The sequence below is a fragment of the Drosophila erecta genome, unplaced genomic scaffold (genome assembly GCF_003286155.1).
Source record: "Drosophila erecta strain 14021-0224.00,06,07 unplaced genomic scaffold, DereRS2 tig00000092-arrow-pilon, whole genome shotgun sequence".
In the NCBI taxonomy this organism is placed as follows: Eukaryota; Metazoa; Arthropoda; class Insecta; order Diptera; family Drosophilidae; genus Drosophila; species Drosophila erecta.
Genome location: NW_020825207.1, coordinates 9,486,691 through 9,506,619, shown reverse-complemented (window position 1 = coordinate 9,506,619; position 19,929 = coordinate 9,486,691). Strand labels below are relative to the sequence as shown.

Here is a 19,929-nt window from a genome sequence, read left to right as displayed (position 1 = left end):
TGATGTTATGATTGATGTTGCAGAAATTCAAAAAGTTAAAAAATGTCTTAAGACTGAAGTTGTATACTCCATAACTCAACTTATCTTAATCGGATTTTGAAGTGGCATACCTCTAAATGTTTCTGGCGCAATTCTCTACAAATCTGCATTCAAATTTAGAAAAATATTTTTTTTCAATTTTTTTTTAATTTTCTTGATGTTATGATTGATGTTGCAGAAATTCAAAAAGTTAAAAAATGTCTTAAGGCTGGAGTTGTATACTCCATAACTCAACTTATCTTAATCGGATTTTGAAGTGGTATACCTCTAAATGTTTCTGGCGCAATTCTCTACAAATCTGCATTCAAATTTAGAAAAATATTTTTTTTCAATTTTTTTTTAATTTTCTTGATGTTATGATTGATGTTGCAGAAATTCAAAAAGTTAAAAAATGTCTTAAGGCTGGAGTTGTATACTCCATAACTCAACTTATCTTAATCGGATTTTGAAGTGGCATACCTCTAAATGTTTCTGGCGCAATTCTCTACAAATCTGCATTCAAATTTAGAAAAATATTTTTTTTCAATTTTTTTTTAATTTTCTTGATGTTATGATTGATGTTGCAGAAATTCAAAAAGTTAAAAAATGTCTTAAGGCTGGAGTTGTATACTCCATAACTCAACTTATCTTAATCGGATTTTGAAGTGGCATACCTCTAAATGTTTCTGGCGCAATTCTCTACAAATCTGCATTTAAATTTAGAAATATATTTTTTTTTTCAAATTTTTTTAAATTTTCTTGATGTTATGATTTTGCAGAAATTCAAAAAGTTAAAAAATGACCCAAGTCTGAAGTTGTATACTCCATAACTCAACTTATCTCAATCGGATTTTGAAGTGTCATACCTCTAAATGTTTCTGGCACAATTCTCTAAAAATCTGCATTTAAATTTGGAAATTTTAATTTATTTAATGTTTTCGTCATTTTTCTGATGTTGTGGAAGTCCAAAAAAATTAGGAAATGTCCCAAGGCTGAAGTCCTAAACTTTATAACTCAACTAACTCAACTTTGTTTGCCATCAAACCTCTTTATAAATATAACCGTAATAAACAACTGCTTCGGTCAGTTAATTTAATTTGTGGCTTTATATTATCAAAACTCATACACTCTTATTCAAAAATGATGTCAACCTATATATTTATTAAAAATATTAAGAACTCATCACTTGTGTTTTAAATGCTCCTTAGAAGTACACTTTGGGCTATGTATTACCAAATTGTCTGCTCTTATAGTTTTGATAAGATATTAGTGCAAGGTAATTGACTTTTTTTTACTGTTCCGTCATTTTCAATCTCTTCAATCTAGTGACTCAACTTTTGATTTCGTGGAAAATAACTTAGAATTCCATCAAAGATAATTGCAAATAAACAAATCAAAATACGTTTACCTATGTTTTGCACCTGGAAAAAATCCTTCCATTCTCTAATTGTTATCTTTGCCAAATTCGCTAGTTATCTTGGCAAAAATAAAGAAATAGAAATCCAAGCCCGCATCAACTGCGTCAAGCGGCGGGCCCCAAAAGGTTTTGCAAATCAAATGTGGCGCTGAAATATCTTCATCGATTGCCCGATTCCGTCACCAAACGGGCTGTGTCCTATCTCAAGTTTCAAATACAATTATTTACGAGATAATACAGGCAATAAGAAATAAATATGATTTGGCATGGGCAATTGTATCGCACTCGAAGCTGTCATACTTATAGCACCGGTGATAAAAGATCGCTGAAAGGTTATACAGAGTCGGTTGTCCGCTTACTCCGTTAACTATAATCCGAAGTCATGTGACCACGATTTTCCCGGTTTAGCTGATGGGCCATTCATTGGCCGGGTCTATATATAGTATACATCGGACCTGACTACCGCTGGTCAAGATTGTGTTTTACAACTCTTTATTGACCCGAAATCAGTTGATATTGGCTACCTGAAGAACCGAGCCGAACTGGCCTCAGTCTTATCGCTGGCCATAGTCGGTTTACGGACGATGGTCATAAAAATTAGTGCAGTTATCCTGTTAAATACTTCCTAACGAATCCGAGATACTTTTCACTCTCTATTGGCAGCCTAGCAGAAATAGCGATTAAGTGCGAAATTGTTGAGGTTGGAGCCTGACGTCAATTCTGGAACTTTAGTATCCCCCCAGCGTGAATCTCCTTATGGAGCTTGTCAATTTGTCAATATCGTAAAGTCTCTCTCGCACATCGCCGCATATCTCGCATGTCTCTCATGCGGGCGAGAGATTAAGTTATTAATTTGCCAGAAGGTGCGAGAGTGCTCACGTGAGCGGCACACGATGTGCGGGAGTACAGGCATGGGAATACCCTCTATAGAGCGGACTGGCACCTTTCCTTAACTCAAAACCGAACCGACTGTGCCAACGAGGGAGTGAGATCCTCGAAGGGCAGCTTCAGCACACCAATTGCCAAGTGGTTTATAGCGCTGTTTTATTATCACAAAGTGCCATTATCACCTGGCGCAGAGGTATTTATCAGCCAAACGAAGCTCGGGGTGAATCAAATCGAGCGCTTCGTGTTTTCTAGCGCCGACGTCGCTGCCGCCTCGTCGACTGCGCCGCACGGCGAGCAAAAACTGAAACTGAAACTGAAACAGAAACAGAATTATAAAAACGCTCAATTAGCCAAGGTAGTAAGTCATTACAGTGCCAACGCTCGTGGCGAAAAGAGCGAGTGAAAAACTTTCCATCGGCTGGTTGTGCGTGGAAACGACTAAATCAGCTAACGACTAAATCCGACGGCAGTCCATGAATGTGAGTGGTACATCTAGAGTTTAAGTTGATAGAATTCCGCTGTGCAGCCAGTGCACGCACTTCCCCCTTTTGTTTTTGTCCGCAAAATCGTTGATGTCCAGTTAATTGGCCCCACTGCAAAAAATGAAAGAGTGCCAAAAGTGCCTTTTCAGGTGGGGAGAACTCGAAACAGCTGATTTGTATTTTTGAAAAGTTGTTTTCTCTGTTCGGTTGCGCGTGTGTTTAGGCTCGGCGTGAGGTGAGTGAGTTTCTGATTAAAACCGCACTTCCAATTATATCCACAAAAATAAAATATGTTTTAAAACCACTGTAAAACCCCAGAAACCGCTGAAAAGTGAACAAAGGCAAATGAATGCGAGTTAAGTAAACGGAATAAAAGAACAGCTCTTTATTGTCGAGGAACTCGATGTAACCGAATGATTTACGATCGCAAATTAAGCATTACTTTATGTGTATTCACGCCACGCAGACAAGTAGTTAGGTGATTAATGAGATTACAACACCTATTTACTTTCATTTCGAATCCCAATTCAATGGCCAACTCAAGTGCAAAAATGCGCGCCGATAAGCAGATAAGCCTGGCCAAGAGACGTACCCCTTGAGACCCACAAGTCCACGGATCCACACAGTTTCCCATCGCTCGAGAATAGCGAAAACAATGTGAAGAATCTGATAATAGCCATTACACTGTTACACAACCGCACTTAATCGATTAACGCACCTTCCAGCAAGCAGTTTTCTAAGATGTATTGAAAATGTAGACAGTAGACCGTTGATAACTTGAGTTATAATATTGGCCAAGATAACATACCAAGATTAAAATGTTTTCTTCATTTTTTAAAAACAGAGAGTAGATTTTTGACGAGTGTACAGCCACTCGGCCGCATCGAATGTGAGTTGAGGTTGAATCTCGGGCCTGAACTTGAACTTGAAAAGCCGAATGCAAACACTGGCTGCCAGTGAAAAATGAAAATGGATTTGGAACTGGAAATGGTGTGGAAATGTTGCCAGCAATTGGCACAAATAGCGACTGACATTAACATAAATTAAGAGGAGCCCATTCCCATTAAAATGCCAATCTGCGGTCGTAGAAATTGAAGCACGGGTGGAAAATTTGCGACTGCCTTGTCACGGATCCCTCGTATAAGTGACGAAAACTTCTTTATGGACCAGCGATACGGCCCAATTATGACATAATTAAGGCAACCTGATATCAGACGTCTTGGCCTCTTTTATGGCGGCATCTCCCAGTCAGCCGAAAAAGGGGTGAATGAAGTGTAATTAGCACGTGTTTTCCTGGCCGAAAGGAAGTATCTGGTTTCGAGTCCGGAGTTCGTATTACCGTGCAATCTATGAGAGGTCCCCCACTCAACGGTGACTCTTAGATAAGCGAATTTGATTTACGGCGACTGCCGCTGCTCATGCCAACTTATTTGGTTGATTCGGAGAAGAGATCGAAGGGATATGTGGCAATAAATCTATCAGACTGGGAATTTATGATCATTGGGCTTCGCGACAGAAGTATTGAAGATTCTATTGGCCGAAGCGAACTTTGGCAGCTTCTCTCTGTTAGCCCACTTATCTTGCCGAAATGTCCGACACTCTGCGAATTGGTAGTGCGTTTTCCATCCGATTAGAAGGCGTTAGCGATAGCGATTAGATTCATAAATTTTTGTTGGGCCCTCCAGTGTATTAAATATGGTTTTGTGGCCCTCTATAAATTTTGGGTTCTTGCTATTATTTACTAATGCACTTTTAATGCCAAGCAAATGCAGTTATAAACTACAGACAGCTGACAGTTGCGGCGCAATCAACAAATAGCAATAAAAGCTAGCAATTTCCATGCATTACGTTATTTATAGAACTTTACAGATCCCTAGGCCCTTGGGGGATTTTTTCTAATTACCATAAATTCAACTTAACTAGTATAAGTGGGTGGGATCGAATTTATTTAACTTATATCACATTGAGGTATGCAAAACATGTAGGAGTAGCACAACCATCGCCTTCAACTGATACCAGCACTCTGCGGTTGTTTAGCGGCGTCAATATGCAAAATCACTCCGTCAAAGCCTGGTAGCCCAAATGTTTACCCAAATGTCAGATTGCTAATTGTTTAAATTGATCAATATTTGAGACAAAAATACGGCAAAGAAAACTCGAGATTTGCGCTACGTTATTGGGTGATCTTATTGAGTAATCATAGCGATCACGTTTCTATTTCCGATCACCGGCTTATAATTATATAAAGCATATACATAAATCATTTGGCAAACAATGAACTCCTATCTATTAAATCTGATACAAAGTTCTATTGCAATAATGCAAATCAGATGTGCATATTTGAAAAAAATAAATAATATAACATTTATATTCATCTATTGAATTAAATGATCCCGAAGCTTATGCTATCTAAGAAATAAAGCCCAGATCCTAAAAATTTCTATTGTAATGGTTTAAAGTCCCTTTTTTGTTTGCCAGACTTTGACATTCAAAACAGCCCAATTAAGGCTTTGTGTGGGCTTAATTTCTAAGAAATCTGCGCAAGCAAATCAACAGTTTGCTCAGCCAGCTTATGAAACTTTCGAAAAACATTTTTTTTGGGCTGCTCTGACGTGCAAACAATTCGAACAGCAATTGAAATTCGGCTCACACAAAGGCATTCGAGTGCGCAACCGTGATACTTGTTATATGGACTTCGGCTTTTTAAATTTAACTACATGTAGAATCAAAGCCCTGTTATGTTCAAAATACCTGGAATTTCGCCTCGCAAAACATCGTAACCAGTTTCGTCAAAAGGGAAACATTGTTATGATTTTCGGTAGTCTTGCTGGAAACCAAAAAAAAGCGAAAAATCAATAAACACATTACATCATCAGGGATCCGAAATTGTCAATATGCGAGTGCATGAGTGTATAGGCTTCGAACGAGATAAGTAGAGTCGTAAGGTTAATTACACTGCGAGTGAGCGATATATGTAAATGCAAATATTAAGCTAGCCTTGCACATGCGACACCTGAAAAAAGCAGCCAAGGTCTCCTCGCAGAACTGGCTAAGAAATCGGGTGGCAAACTGTACCCCGCTTGGATCTCGGATGTGGTATGTGGATATATGGATGTATGGACATGGTATTCGGCAAATCACGGTGTCAAATATTTGATCGCCGGTCGTTGTTAACTGGGAAAACGTGCGTAGGGAGACGGACTCATGAGATCTCGAAATCAAATGCCAATCTCGACGGGATGACTGTGAACTTTTTCGCATTCGCGACACTTAGCGTTTGCCTAACCAATTGATGCTGATAGACTGCTAAATTTATCAAACCGCTCACTGCTTTCAGATTAACAACTTGATCTGCCGATCTGCGATCTGTGATCTGTGATCTGCTATCTGCCAACTGCTATCTGCTATCTGGTGTCTACTATCCGGCCGCCAGAAAAGAAGGCAGAAGGGGAAGCTGCTGGAGAAGTGGAAAGGGTCCGCCCCCATCCGTATCCCCGAAGAGCCGAGTGTCAACAAGCCCGGCCAAGCCGGCGAATAAATCGTGCAAACAGCAGAACTCAGACAGCAGACGGTCCGAACCTGAATCGGGGCTTATTTAAAGGTCCGCTGCCCGCTGTCTGTCAATCAGAACAAATCAAGCTGCCGACGGCTGCGGATCGCGAGTGAGGAAATTCGAAGAAAGCAGAAGAAAGTCGCCAAGATATAGCATAAGATAATCGTGCAAATAGCAAATAGCAAATAACATTCCCCGACATCTTGCACACAACAGTTGAACTGCAAACACTTGCTTACATGCAATTACACCCCCGAGAAATTTTGTTTTGCTGCATTGTGCTGGCAGTATTGTGATATTTGAACGCGCCACATTCGGCGTCGTAATCAATTTGTTTTAACACTCTGTGTTTAACCTAAACAAAAGCCTTAAAGCCACAAGCCCGCCCAATAAGACAACTCTCAAGATGTCAGCCTCGAAGGAAGCCATTTGCGGGAACACGGAGAAGGATCTGGAGAAGCCGGCATTGGGTGAGTTTTCCCAAGGGGTATTATATAAAGCTGAGGAAATGTGTGGGAGTGCGCCAGATAGCCCAATGAATAGGTGTCATATTTACTAATTATAGCCGTGATATATCACAATTGTCATTACACTTATGGCCGAGATAAATTGCAATTGTAATTGCGTTCTTTGCTAACCAATTATTACGGTTTTCATAGTGAAATGACAAAAACATCATAAATATAAAGACTAATAAATAAAAAGGGCTATATTATGCAGTAAAGATATATTAAATACATATATTTAAAATTTTAATAGCATCATCTGGGTAGCATTTGCACCCCAAGCTATTTGTATTCTTTAAACAAGTATATTTGTATTAAAAGTAGGATGTAACTTGTCTTGGGAAATAATACGCCTTGAGAAACAACATAATTAATTCTGATCCCACAATAATGATCGGTGATCCCAGTAATATGCAAGTACGCCTTACCTTTAATTTCCTTTCTTCAAGTAATTGACTCGCTGGGTCTGCAATCCATATGATGCATACACCCCGTCTATGATTTCAGCTGCCGGTTAATTGCCCCATTTATTGCAACTGACAATTCACTCAGCCGAGCGCTGAGCCATATAATTTATATTTATCAGTTGCTCGAAATACTAAGCAAATTAGCAGAACAGAACCTGGACAAAAAACGTGAAAACACGTTCTCGCCGCCTATTTTGCAATCGTTAAACTCAAAAAGTACGCTTCAAGTCGGTTGAATGGGCTTCTCATTGCTTCTCTGGGGATCCACTTGATTTAAATAAGCGAATTCCGCCCGAAATGGATGAGAAGGTTGCCGCTAAACGGAAGTTATTTGTTATGCAATGAAAGTGAGTAGAAAAATAAAATCCATTAATGACAAGAGTCGCCAATGTGTGAGCCTAATTCGCAATTTAAGTGTGACACACAGTTTGAATTCAACAATGGAAAATGTATTATGGCAACCAATCATATTTTGTATTAAATGAATAATCGAGTTATATCAATTTAGCAGTTTTAGGCCACTTTGTTTATGACCTGCCTTTCTAGGTGCTTCTTGATATATTATAGTGGTTTAAAGATTTGCCTAATGGTCTCCATTTTCGAATAGATCAACTGCTTTGTTTACGCCCTTAATGCTTCTCATTATATCTTACACAGAAGTCATCTGCTTGGCACTTGACACAATTTGTTTGAGTTCCCGTCTTACCTTTTTGGTGGCCAAGTATCGCCGAGTCAACCAACCCAAACTGGTTACCGGCAAAAGCAAACTGGCCAAAACAACAAAGCCATAAATCGCAACAAATGCCAATTCCAAATACAGTACGTGTTTATAACTGTGCAAATGAACTCTGCAAGGCAAGATGTCAAAACTCGATCTTTAGGCCAAAATTCGCGGCTGAGGTTAGTAGGGGAAAAACGTTCGCCTTGGGATTCCGACGAGATCTTTTCACTTTTTACTTTCATAAGCGATTACAGATTGCAGAGCAATGTTAGCTTTTCGTGTCGAGAATTGCGAAAATGGGGGCGATTTTCGGTCTGGCAGATTGCCGAGTTATCTCAACGAGTCGCTGGCTTTTGGCCCTGATATTGACACTTGCATTGGTGGCCCTCTGGTTTTGTGATCTTGCTACTTGCCATCGGTTAATTGGATGGAACAGTGAATAAATTATCTATTCAATTTCCCAGGAAACGCCCCCGCAGTTTGGAATCGTATGTGGAGGTGGGTGGCTCAAAAAACCCCCAGTAATTTAACAATAGGGAGGCTGAGTACGAAATAAGCGATCCGCTCGACTGGAGCACCATATCCGTTCTATATCGCCATGGGATGTACAATATAGAACACATAGTTTGTAGTATTGTTGGCGTTGACGTCTCGGGGCACTGGCGTAATCCGATTTGCAACCCATCTCAGTGCGACTTGCTAAATTGGAAAATTGCTTTACAAAGTAGGTTTAAATTTTAATGCGAGCGAGGGAGAGGCAAGCACTATACACTTTTCAATTTGGACAGTTGAAATTCCTTACATTACAAATGTAAGATCGTGACTTTAGCGACTTTTTCGCGGAATAGTAGTACATTTTTTATTTTCTTCTTGCGACAGTGAGTGGCATGCAAATTACTCATCTCATCTCTTAGCGTGCATGTTACTATTTTTATAGATTACAATTACCCCGAAAATAGCCGAGACATTCATTCAGCAGAGAGTGCTATCTACTGACCTACCTGCGAATAGGGAAACCGACATAGAAATTACAGAGCAATTAACCCATTGTCACAGTTGTGACCAGATGAATTCGAACTATCTGATAAAGTTGGGCAAATAATCTGCTGCTGAGTCTGACCTTCTGGAAAACAAAGCTGCCTCTTTTATAGCCGCAAATATTTGCGCTACTCTTTTGCACCTTTCAAGACACCCGATACCGGGAACGAACTCTTAAACGACAAGTACTCGTTGTTTATGTTTAAATTGAGTTGAAAGCCAAGCTAATGCCAATTGTACTTTATTATTCTGTCTCGCGATGCCGAATCGGCGGGGGCTTAAGTACACGTATATCCAGAATTCCCCAGAATGTTCTCATACAATTGTTTATTTACAACTTAGGGGGAGAAGAAAGCCGTACTTCCATTGAAATCCCAGAAAGTTCTTACGTCACTGCGTAACTGCATGACGTTACGCAGCAAAGCTCACCCCAGAAGCATGCAGTATAAACGTAACGGAAGCTTGTAGAATTCATGTAAAGAGTGTGTAAAATCGTTAACTCTATCGGAGACATGTATAATTAGTATATGCAGATATAAATTGTACTTATTCCGTTCGGAAGACGGAAGAAATGGGAATAGTTGGCAGACAAAATGAAAAATCACCTAATTGCTTTGGTGCGCACAACTGTACCGCAGCCTAGCCATAAAGAATTCCATTAGGGGATCTGCCAAAAATACACCCTACATACACTTAAATAACTAGAATATGGTACCCATCCAACCAGACAGTGTGAATGGTTTCTCTTTATTGTCACGAGAGCTCGACAGACACGCTCAATGGCGGCAAACCGCAATTAACACAAAAGAAATCATTATAGGGGCTTGCGAAAATCTGGACGTGGACAAGCCGCCATGAAAGCTAAAAAATTATCAAACAAAATAAAAGAAATATTTTATATGCTTGCACATATCCATGTATATAATCGAATGCGCGTGCCTTAATAATATTTCAATTCAAAAATCCAAAGCGCTATCCATGTTCCATATGTAGATCATTCAGACGTCGTTGCGATCATATCGAATTAGTAATTGGAACTGGCGAGCGGAGGCAGGCGACAAACACGTGTTTTTCGCAGCCGTCAGCAATTTTCAGAGTCAGCTCCAACATCGCCCCACACACACCAATGTGTATAAACAATCACTTGTGCGATTCAAGCGTGACTGTAGCCTTTTGTAGAGTTTTAACTCTGCGATCGTCGGTGATTAAAAATCGAAAACAATGTTCACATTTTTGGATTATGTCAGAATTAGCAACAACTTGTCAAGCGATTAAAATAGAGTATATATTTTGGCGTGACCAGTAATTACACCGAATACATTTGTATGGTGTGCACCTAGTGGGGCGCCTCCATTTAGCGTCGTCGCATTTCTATGACTTCATCCTGAGTCTAGCTACAGACATGTGTCTGCCCCATTTTCGTTTGTTGGGCATAGCTAGTTGGTATGAAGCCCAGTAGCCCAGCACCGCTTAAATATTAAGTTCTCAATAAGAGAGCCAAATTATTTGGCAGTTTTTAAAAGTCCGCAACGAGTGCCCCGATGTTACCATAATCACTTAGCTGTGCATATTTTAGACAGCGCGTGTACTTCGCCTTCCATGTGCCGACAGTCACGAGATGTGAATGTGTGCCATGCTTACGTCCATCCGATATAATTAGACATATATACTGTGTTGAGCGGTGGTTCGACCAATTTCTTTGACTTTGCTGCGACTGAAAAGTTCACTCTATCAATTGACATCAATCGCCGGGTCCGAAATGATGCATAATGCAGGGGAGAATTTTCCATCGTCTCACTTAATTAGTCGAAATCTGAGCACTAAAACTGATGTAATCACCCATCGGCGGCGACGAGAGCGACGCCGGCGCAGAATCGTACCGCTCCGCTCCGCACCGCACCTCACTCGTTCTGTATCCGACACCGAACCCCCTAGCCGCAATACACTCATATGCGATATACCCACAGCCGCAGCGGCAGTTTATAAATGAAGGCGGCGCAACAGTTGGCGCTCAGTAGAAAAAGCTGAAAGCAGCAGGCGGCAGCAAAAAGTACCCACTCAGTTGACCGTTCAACGTCGGTGGCAGAACACACACACTGAGCCCAGCGAATAGTCGCTAGTTTTTCCCCAAGCGAACCCTTTGAGTTTTCCCAGCGCGCGACATGTTACGGTCTTCAGCCGGCCAAGTCGACAGATAGACAATGAAATGGTTTAAGCGTGTGCGCAAAAAGTCTTGAACTCGAGTGAAACCGTGCAACATAACATTTAGATAATTTGCTTAAGTTAAGACGACAATCGAACACTATGCCCTTCCGACGCAGCAGTCTGAATCATCGGCATCGCGATGGCCATGTTTTGGTGTGGAATCAGAGGAATCTCCACGAATCTCTGGAGCAACAGCCGCAGAGTAAGACTGAAATCCACAGAAGTTTCTAAGCTTAGTGGCCATTTTTCCAACTAGTTTCACATAATTTCCTTGCTTTCCTTCGTGTCCACACTGCGTATGCGTTATGTTAGGGGAAGCACATTGCCATTTAGACCGGTTTTCCTCCCCTTGGACTCATTTCGCGCGATATACACGTGCTTCTCCCCATCGCCAGATTGCTGCCAACGAAAGCAAACTCGGCAATTGTGCAACACGAGACGTTGGTGGAAAAACTGTGGGGAAACCAGGGGAAAATCGAGCAGACTGCTGCGTGAGCAAATGTAAATGGCGAGCGAATAACAATATTTTTCCAATTTAAATTTGAATCAGCATATGTGCGGCTTCGCGCAATTGTTTATGTTTAAATTTTGCTAATTATGAGCAACTAAATTCCAATGAATCCGTCGGGTTATTGAACACAAATTGCTTATCATTCACTTTTTGATTGGCCACAGGTGGCCAAAGTTCACGGCTTTTGAAAGTAGATTGTCTCAACTATTTCTGCTCACTCACAGCCTTGAACTTTCCATGCGTCACCATTTAATTAAACTATAAATAACCAAACCCCGGAGCCCAAACCCTAGAAAGTAAGCGCAACTGTACTGAAATTAGGGATTCTAGGTAAGCTCACGTGTCCCACGGTCGTGAAAATAGCTGGAATTGCGGCGATTCACATTGGACAAATGACACAAACGGCACTACAAATTGCGAACACTCATCCAGCCAAATGTAAACAATTGCTTTCGTCGTAGTTACAAAGCGCGATCACGAAATATGACTCTTGTGCAATAAAATCAAATAGGAGGAGTAGTACGCTCAGTTGCAAAATTCGATTGTGAAATTTAAGGAGAAATCAGTTGATTCTCGATGTCATTAATTTTTAAAATAAATTATTTCATAAACAACTACTACATAAAGCGTAGCAGAAACATTTGTAGGTTTCGATATCTTCTATGATTCATTCAGTAAACCTAGAATCCGAGAATCTTATCTCCGAGCAACGAACCTTGAGCAAACCGCAGACGAGATTATATCTTCATATCTCGCTTTTAGCCCGATATATTTAGGCTATTTCTGCATTTCCGAAACGTATAATTGGTTAGCTAGCATTAATAGTTGTCGACAAGACTTCCGTTTGCTGTAGATAAATTAGTTTTCTTGGCTATTTCTGACGCATTCTCAGATCAAGCGAAATATTTCAGTTTCCCATTCTCTGAGAGGAATGCTTTGGCTGTCCCTAATTCCTAATTAATGTTCTTGCATTTATGGCTTTTTCTAGGATGCTTTGCCACCCGGTACTTTGTGACCTTCATGCTGTTCCTGGGCATGGCCAATGCCTATGTGATGCGCACCAATATGTCGGTGGCCATTGTGGCCATGGTCAACCACACGGCCATCAAGTCTGGAGAGGCAGAGCAGTATGATGATGAGTGCGGGGACCGGGATATTCCCATTGTAAGTTGGCTTAAACAAGAAAACTCTATTTTTGCTGATGACTTCTGCTCAATTCCCATTTACAGGATGACTCCCAGGATGGCGAGTTCGCCTGGAATTCAGCTCTGCAGGGCTACATCCTTTCGTCCTTCTTCTACGGCTACGTGATCACCCAGATCCCCTTTGGCATCTTGGCCAAGAAGTACGGTTCCCTGCGCTTCCTCGGCTACGGCATGCTGATCAACTCGGTGTTTGCTTTCCTGGTTCCGGTGGCTGCCCGCGGCGGAGGTGTGTGGGGTCTGTGTGCCGTGCGTTTCATCCAAGGTCTGGGTGAGGGTCCCATCGTGCCCTGCACCCACGCCATGTTGGCCAAATGGATCCCGCCCAACGAGAGATCACGAATGGGTGCCGCCGTGTATGCGGGTGCGCAGTTTGGAACCATCATCTCGATGCCACTTTCCGGCTTGCTGGCTGAATACGGATTCGATGGCGGCTGGCCGTCGATCTTCTACGTATTTGGAGTGGTGGGCACCGTCTGGTCCATCGCCTTCCTGATCTTCGTGCACGAGGATCCCTCTTCGCATCCCACTATTGATGAGCGCGAGAAGAAGTACATCAACGATTCGCTCTGGGGAAATGATGTGGTCAAGGTGAGACTCGGGAGTAATTGATCATTTTAAAGGAAGATTATAATTCTGTGTTCCTATTTTTGTAGAGCCCTCCCATTCCCTTCAAGGCCATCATCAAGTCGCTGCCCTTCTACGCCATTCTGTTCGCCCACATGGGTCACAACTACGGCTATGAGACTCTGATGACCGAACTGCCCACCTACATGAAGCAGGTGCTCCGCTTCTCCCTGAAGTCGAACGGCCTGCTCAGCTCCTTGCCCTACTTGGCCATGTGGCTCTTCTCCATGTTCATCTCGGTGGTCGCCGATTGGATGATTAGCTCGAAGAGATTCTCGCACACGGCCACCAGGAAGCTGATCAACAGTATTGGCCAGTATGGTCCCGGAATCGCCCTGATTGCCGCCTCCTACACGGGCTGCGATCGAGCACTGACCCTGGCCATCCTCACCATCGGTGTGGGCCTTAATGGAGGCATCTACTCCGGCTTCAAGATCAACCACTTGGACCTCACACCGCGTTTCGCCGGCTTCTTAATGTCGATCACGAACTGCTCCGCCAATTTGGCCGGTCTTTTGGCGCCCATTGCTGCGGGCCACCTCATTTCTGATCCCAGCAAGGTGGGCTTGGCACGCCACTTAAGTTGGAAACCAGTTACTATAACATCTTATTTCCGTTTCAGCCCATGATGGGTCAGTGGCAGATCGTGTTCTTCATCGCCGCCTTTGTGTACATCATCTGCGGTACCTTCTACAACATCTTCGGATCCGGTGAGCGCCAGTTCTGGGACAATCCGGAGGACGATGAGCAGAAGCCGGCCCTCCAGACGACCATCACCACCTCCCCGCCAAGGCTGAGTAACGGCAGCACGGCACCAGCGGCCATCTCGAGTTCATAGGACTCCAAATGGAAGTAGTATTAGCCGTAGTCGTGCGTCATTAACCATTAATCCGTATACTATACGAAATGCGTAGCTTAGTCCTTGTTTTAGTTTAATTATTTAATAAGCCAAAAGTTGTTAATATTGATAGTCAGCCTTTGATTTACTCCTACATCTGCATAAACACCGCTAAAAAGACACGTATCTTCCAATTGGAAATGAATTGGGATTTGAAAACGAATCCACACCAAGTCGAGCACAAAACGTCAACTTTAGTTAGGGAAATCGAGGTCTACCATTGCAAATGCGTAGTTTTCTTATCTTATTGTGATAGCGATAGAGTTTAGTTCTCAAACTGATTTGTTCCGAAATTAAATGATCCGCTCAAGCGAACATTGTAAAGCAAGCAACCAAATGTATGAAAACCATTAAAACTACTAGTTTAAGAAACAAGAAACATTTAAATACTTATTGGAAGAGGTCAAAAAAGGGAACACCCCATCGGAAATATATTAATCTTAATATTATATTCTGCTGCTTGAAGTAGTACTTGAAGAAGAACAAACCCTTGAAGGCTAATTCGTAAATAATAAGCAGTTGTCAGGATATCAAGAGCAGCCATCTCCTCTGTCTGGTATTTAAATGCCCGCGCCGAGGCAGAAGGATTCAGTTAGCGCTTGAAATGGGTCACCCCGAGGAGCTGAAAGCGGAGCAAGTGGATCTGAAAGTCAGCCCCTTTGTGGGCTCCCTGCGACGCACTTGGAGTGACTTCTGTGTCACCAGCAGTATCCATGGATTGAAATACACCCGCGATGAGGATACCAATAAGATTGTGCATCTGGTGTGGCTCTTGATTTCGGCGGTGATGTTCATTTGTGCTGTGGTTATGGCGCACACCTTCTACATCGACTATCGCAGCACTCCCACGCGGATGAATGTGGAAAGTGATAACACGCCGGTTAGTAGACTTTACTTCCCACCTGTCACAATTTGCCCAGATGTGCTCTTCAACATGCAAAAGTCCGAGGCCTTTCTGAACACCCTGTAAGTGGAAATTATTCAAAGGTATACATTTGGATGTGCCACTTGCTTTACTCCGCCAGGCGACTTCCACTGGGAGCCGAGTTAAGGGGCATTCTTCGCAAGCTTCACATTTTCTACGGCTTTATGCTAGATGATGAACGATATTCCGCGGAGGACATCGAACAGATGGAAGCCCTTCTGTTCCTGAATAATCTAACGATTCCAGAATTTGTGGAGCACTTACGCTGGGACTGCGCTGAAATTCTGCATCGCTGTAGTTTCAATGGTGTCATAATAGATTGTTCCCAGATATTTCAGCTGTCCAAGACGTTTTTCGGCCACTGTTGTTCATTCAATTTGCGTCAAAAGGGGTAGGTAAAGTGCAAATCAAAATAATTTTAAGAGCTCTAAGTTCTCCTTCAAGCAGCATGAACTTCACTGGCCAACGAGCCATAGGTGGCCTTAGATATGGCCTGTCAGTGATTGTGCGCTATAAGGACGACAGCTACGATCCATTGCAATCGTATTCATATGGCGTCAAGCTGCTAATCCAGGAAGCAGATGCCTTTCCCAGTGCCCATTCTGCAGCTAAATTTGTAGCCTTCAACTCGGAGACATTCGTTGCCGTCAGGCCGCAGGAAACCTTTTGCTCGGCTGCTGTGAAAGCGTTAACCATTGAGGAGAGAAATTGCGTTTTCCAGAAGGAGTTTTCCATGCGATACTTTTCGGATTACGTATACCCCAACTGCGAGCTGAACTGTAGGGTCACTAATATGGTCAAGTTCTGCGGTTGTCACACATACTTTTTTGCTTTCAATCGCACCAGCGATCGGATTTGTACATTTAGAGATATTCCGTGTCTGGTGGATAATTTTGGTACGTTATTTGTTCACAATGTAGTGATTTTAACACTTTGCTTTCAGCTGATATAATTACGAGGAAAAAAAGCACCCAGTGCTATTGCCCGCTTGCCTGTGAGCACATCGATTACGATGTCCAGGTATCCAATTTTCCGCTGGAACTGAACATGCCAGTTGCGGATAAGTTTTAGTAAATATGGTAAAAGACATGCTGGTTCCGCCTTCTATGGAAATCTTTTTATTTCAGTTCAGGCCTAGTCAAAAACGATGGTGTACTGCATGTCTTTATCAATTCGTTTGGCTATCGACGACTGCGACGTGACTTGCTTTCCAATATGGTCACTTTGGTGTGTAAGTTGATTGCAACACTCCTTTATCAATTTGAATTAAAAATGTGAGTTTCCAGCTAATCTAGGCAGCGCCTTCAGTCTTTTTGTGGGCATGAGCATGCTCTCGGTGGTGGAAATTATCTACTATTTTTCAGTAATCCTACGCAAGAACTACCAAATGGAATGCGAAACTCGAAGTCGGATGCTCCACAAGAAGCCAAAGTTCGCCTGGCCCCAAGCTAATGACACTCTCAGTAAACAGCAGAAATCAGTTTTCATAATTCACAAATCGTAATCGCGCGATGGACGAATGCAAAAAAATACTGCCATAAATTAGAGCAATAAAATCGATTTGAAACCTAATTTGTTGTCCGAATGAACTTTGCTATACTCTTTCGGAGACAGTTATACTGTCAATAGGAAAGTAAAATGACTTTAAATTTACAAAAATACATATACTTTTGTTGCACTGCCTTGACTTTCATTTGAAGCTTCGTATAGTATGATTACATTAGTTAGTGAGCTTGACCGGTTGTCTTTTATGGTACTAATTAATCTGATTAAGCCAGGCAGCAGACTGGTAGGGTATCCTAACCACCAACGAACCCAATTATGATCTTCTGGAAAAGCGAAGATACCCCCGACTTGCAAACGCCTATCCTACTACCGCATATTGCCATAGGTCAGCCGATGGCCATTGTAAATCTGCCCCAATCTGGGGGCGACCATCTGGGGGTCGTAAATTGGACCCAAGCGAAGCAAATCCGCGATAAGATTGTCCGTGGGGTATAAAAGGGGAAATTGCTCGGCAGATTACTCACAGTATACGGACATGTTCAAGTTGGCTTTCACCCTGACACTCTGCTTGGCCGGCAGCCTTTCGCTGGCCCAGCACAATCCGCATTGGTGGGGCAATCGCAACACCATCGTCCACTTGTTCGAGTGGAAGTGGTTGGACATTGCCCAGGAGTGTGAGAGCTTTCTGGCACCCCGAGGATTCGCCGGTGTTCAAGTGAGTCCCGTAAATGAGAACATCATATCGGCGGGTCGTCCTTGGTGGGAGCGATACCAGCCCATCTCCTACAAGCTGACCACGCGGTCTGGTAATGAGGAGGAGTTCGGAGAGATGGTCCGTCGTTGCAACGATGTGGGTGTTCGTATCTATGTGGATGTGCTGTTGAACCACATGTCCGGAGATTTTGACGGAGTCGCTGTGGGCACTGCTGGAACGCAGGCGGAACCCAGAAAGAAATCCTTCCCAGGAGTGCCGTACTCCGCCCAGGACTTTCATCCCACCTGCGAGATTACCGACTGGAACGATCGCTTCCAGGTGCAACAGTGCGAGCTTGTTGGCCTCAAGGATCTCAACCAGAGCAGCGACTGGGTGAGGAGCAAGCTAATTGAATTCCTGGATCACCTCATCGAACTGGGTGTTGCCGGTTTCCGAGTGGATGCCGCCAAGCACATGGCATCGGAGGATCTGGAGGTGAGTGCTTGCTTTCTCCAGTGTGGAACCATTGGTTAATGGTCTTCTTCACCGCAGTACATCTACAGCAGCCTGAGCAACCTGAACATCGCCCACGGTTTTCCCCACAACTCCCGCCCCTTCATCTTCCAGGAGGTAATTGATCACGGTCACGAAACCGTGTCCCGTGATGAGTACAGGGACCTGGGTGCCGTCACCGAGTTCCGATTCTCCGAGGAGATCGGCAACGCCTTCCGGGGCAATAACGCACTGAAGTGGCTGCAGAGCTGGGGCACTGGCTGGGGATTCTTGCCCTCGGGTCAGGCCTTGACCTTTGTGGACAACCACGATAACCAGAGGGATGCGGGTGCAGTGCTGAACTACAAGTCGCCCAAGCCGTACAAGATGGCCACCGCCTTCCACTTGGCCTACCCCTACGGCATCAGTCGGGTGATGAGCTCGTTCGCCTTCGATGATCACGATACCCCGCCGCCGCAGGATGCGCAGGAGAGGATTATTTCGCCCGAGTTCGATGCGGATGGAGCCTGTGTGAATGGCTGGATTTGCGAGCACCGTTGGCGCCAGGTCTACGCGATGGTGGGCTTCAAGAACGCCGTGCGGGATACGGAGATCACCGGTTGGTGGGACAATGGAGACAGCCAGATCTCGTTCTGTCGCGGCACCAAGGGCTTCCTGGCGATGAACAACAACCTGTACGATCTGTCGCAGGATCTGAACACCTGTCTGCCCGCCGGAACCTACTGCGATGTGATTTCCGGCAGCCTGATCGACGGATCCTGCACCGGAAAATCGGTCACTGTGAACGAGCATGGCTATGGCTATATCCACATCGGATCCGATGACTTCGACGGTGTGCTGGCCCTGCATGTGGATGCCAAAGTTTAGGTAAAGGTAACACAGATATCTGGGCTTTATTTTTCTCTCAAATTACAATAAAAACGAACGCACATAAGTTTGGAGGTTTTAGCTCTAACTATTCGAGTATGTTTGTGAGCGGTAACAATAGCAATAAAAATCCAAAGTAAGATATTTAACGAGATTCGATTCGATTCGAACTGGACTTAGTCTAACAAATGCCACGACCACGACATCCTTGAATGAACACCCGCAAAACGGGAATACTCAAAATATACTTGTCGTATTCAGTATACAAGCTGGGCAAACTGGGCCAACTGGGCCTACATCCACATCCGATCCAGCTGGCACTCTGTAAACGTAAACCCGCTCTGCAAATAGAAGAAGTTGGCATTGTGAAATTGTAGTTGGGTGCTCTGGCCGGAATCGAATCCGAATCGCTACAATTGGCTCCATTGGCGATCACCTCTCACAAGCATTCAGAGGCGCAATGGAAAATCGATCGAAAATATGTAACTGGTAAGCGATTTGGTCAGCGACTGTTTGGTTAGTTTCAAAACAAGCAACTACAAATCAAAATAGCAACGTTTCTACTGGCATTCCGATTACGAGTGTTACGAGTGTAGTTCTGGATCGATCTGGATGGATCTCCCAGATCCGAGATGTCGGCTGGTGGCAATTGATGTGTGGTTATCGGTACGATTGGTTACCATTTGATTGGAATTAAATGCTTACGAAGCGTAATTACCTGTAAAATGCTGATATCTCGCTTCTTGGGAGTAAATCGCTAAAACGGTCCTTACTCCCCTTAGAATATAACATACATGTGTATACTTTGTAAACTATGATTCTTTAGATACTCTGCTTAAGTTTAGGATTTACTCAGGGCTATTCTATTTGACTAACAAACACAGAGTCCAA

The 19,929-nt window shown here is 43.2% G+C and overlaps 3 protein-coding genes and 1 long non-coding RNA gene across 5 annotated transcripts; all 4 read left to right on the top strand.

Moving 5' to 3' along the window:
• Positions 1-2,602: 2,602 nt before the first annotated feature.
• LOC6548312 (putative inorganic phosphate cotransporter) lies at positions 2,603-14,912 on the top strand. 2 transcript variants are annotated; one of them, XM_001975289.3, is made up of 6 exons: positions 2,603-2,802; positions 6,143-6,828; positions 12,795-12,970; positions 13,036-13,599; positions 13,665-14,195; positions 14,258-14,912. In XM_001975289.3, the coding sequence occupies exons 2-6, from the start codon at positions 6,765-6,767 to the stop codon at positions 14,471-14,473; spliced, it is 1,551 nt and encodes a 516-aa protein (XP_001975325.1). In that variant the 5' UTR covers positions 2,603-2,802; positions 6,143-6,764; the 3' UTR covers positions 14,474-14,912. The 2 variants fall into 2 exon arrangements, with proteins under 2 accessions (XP_001975325.1, XP_015012293.1); XM_015156807.2 differs by lacking the exons at positions 2,603-2,802; positions 6,143-6,828 and adding an exon at positions 11,100-11,497.
• A 225-nt stretch (positions 14,913-15,137) lies between these two features.
• LOC6548313 (sodium channel protein Nach) lies at positions 15,138-16,962 on the top strand. Its single transcript, XM_001975290.1, has 6 exons — positions 15,138-15,499; positions 15,559-15,849; positions 15,906-16,354; positions 16,402-16,528; positions 16,586-16,689; positions 16,745-16,962. The coding sequence occupies exons 1-6, from the start codon at positions 15,138-15,140 to the stop codon at positions 16,960-16,962; spliced, it is 1,551 nt and encodes a 516-aa protein (XP_001975326.1).
• A 536-nt stretch (positions 16,963-17,498) lies between these two features.
• LOC6548314 (alpha-amylase-related protein) lies at positions 17,499-19,301 on the top strand. The gene is made up of 2 exons (XM_001975291.3): positions 17,499-18,153; positions 18,211-19,301. The coding sequence occupies exons 1-2, from the start codon at positions 17,500-17,502 to the stop codon at positions 19,036-19,038; spliced, it is 1,482 nt and encodes a 493-aa protein (XP_001975327.1). The 5' UTR covers position 17,499; the 3' UTR covers positions 19,039-19,301.
• A 34-nt stretch (positions 19,302-19,335) lies between these two features.
• LOC113564245 lies at positions 19,336-19,850 on the top strand. Its single transcript, XR_003407840.1, has 2 exons — positions 19,336-19,527; positions 19,591-19,850. It is a non-coding gene; the product is annotated as an uncharacterized LOC113564245 (long non-coding RNA).
• Positions 19,851-19,929: the final 79 nt, after the last annotated feature.

Bases quoted from the DNA above. Each gene is read 5' to 3' on its own strand.
- LOC6548312 (XM_015156807.2), top strand. From the start codon at position 11,395: ATGCCCTTCCGACGCAGCAGTCTGAATCATCGGCATCGCGATGGCCAT. The intron at 11,498-12,794 runs GTAAGACTGAAA...GGCTTTTTCTAG, and splicing joins TCTGGAGCAACAGCCGCAGA to GATGCTTTGCCACCCGGTAC. The intron at 13,600-13,664 runs GTGAGACTCGGG...CTATTTTTGTAG, and splicing joins GGGGAAATGATGTGGTCAAG to AGCCCTCCCATTCCCTTCAA.
- LOC6548313 (XM_001975290.1), top strand. From the start codon at position 15,138: ATGGGTCACCCCGAGGAGCTGAAAGCGGAGCAAGTGGATCTGAAAGTC. The intron at 16,529-16,585 runs GTAAATATGGTA...TTTTTATTTCAG, and splicing joins CCAGTTGCGGATAAGTTTTA to TTCAGGCCTAGTCAAAAACG. The intron at 16,690-16,744 runs GTAAGTTGATTG...GTGAGTTTCCAG, and splicing joins CAATATGGTCACTTTGGTGT to CTAATCTAGGCAGCGCCTTC.
- LOC6548314 (XM_001975291.3), top strand. From the start codon at position 17,500: ATGTTCAAGTTGGCTTTCACCCTGACACTCTGCTTGGCCGGCAGCCTT. The intron at 18,154-18,210 runs GTGAGTGCTTGC...TCTTCACCGCAG, and splicing joins TGGCATCGGAGGATCTGGAG to TACATCTACAGCAGCCTGAG.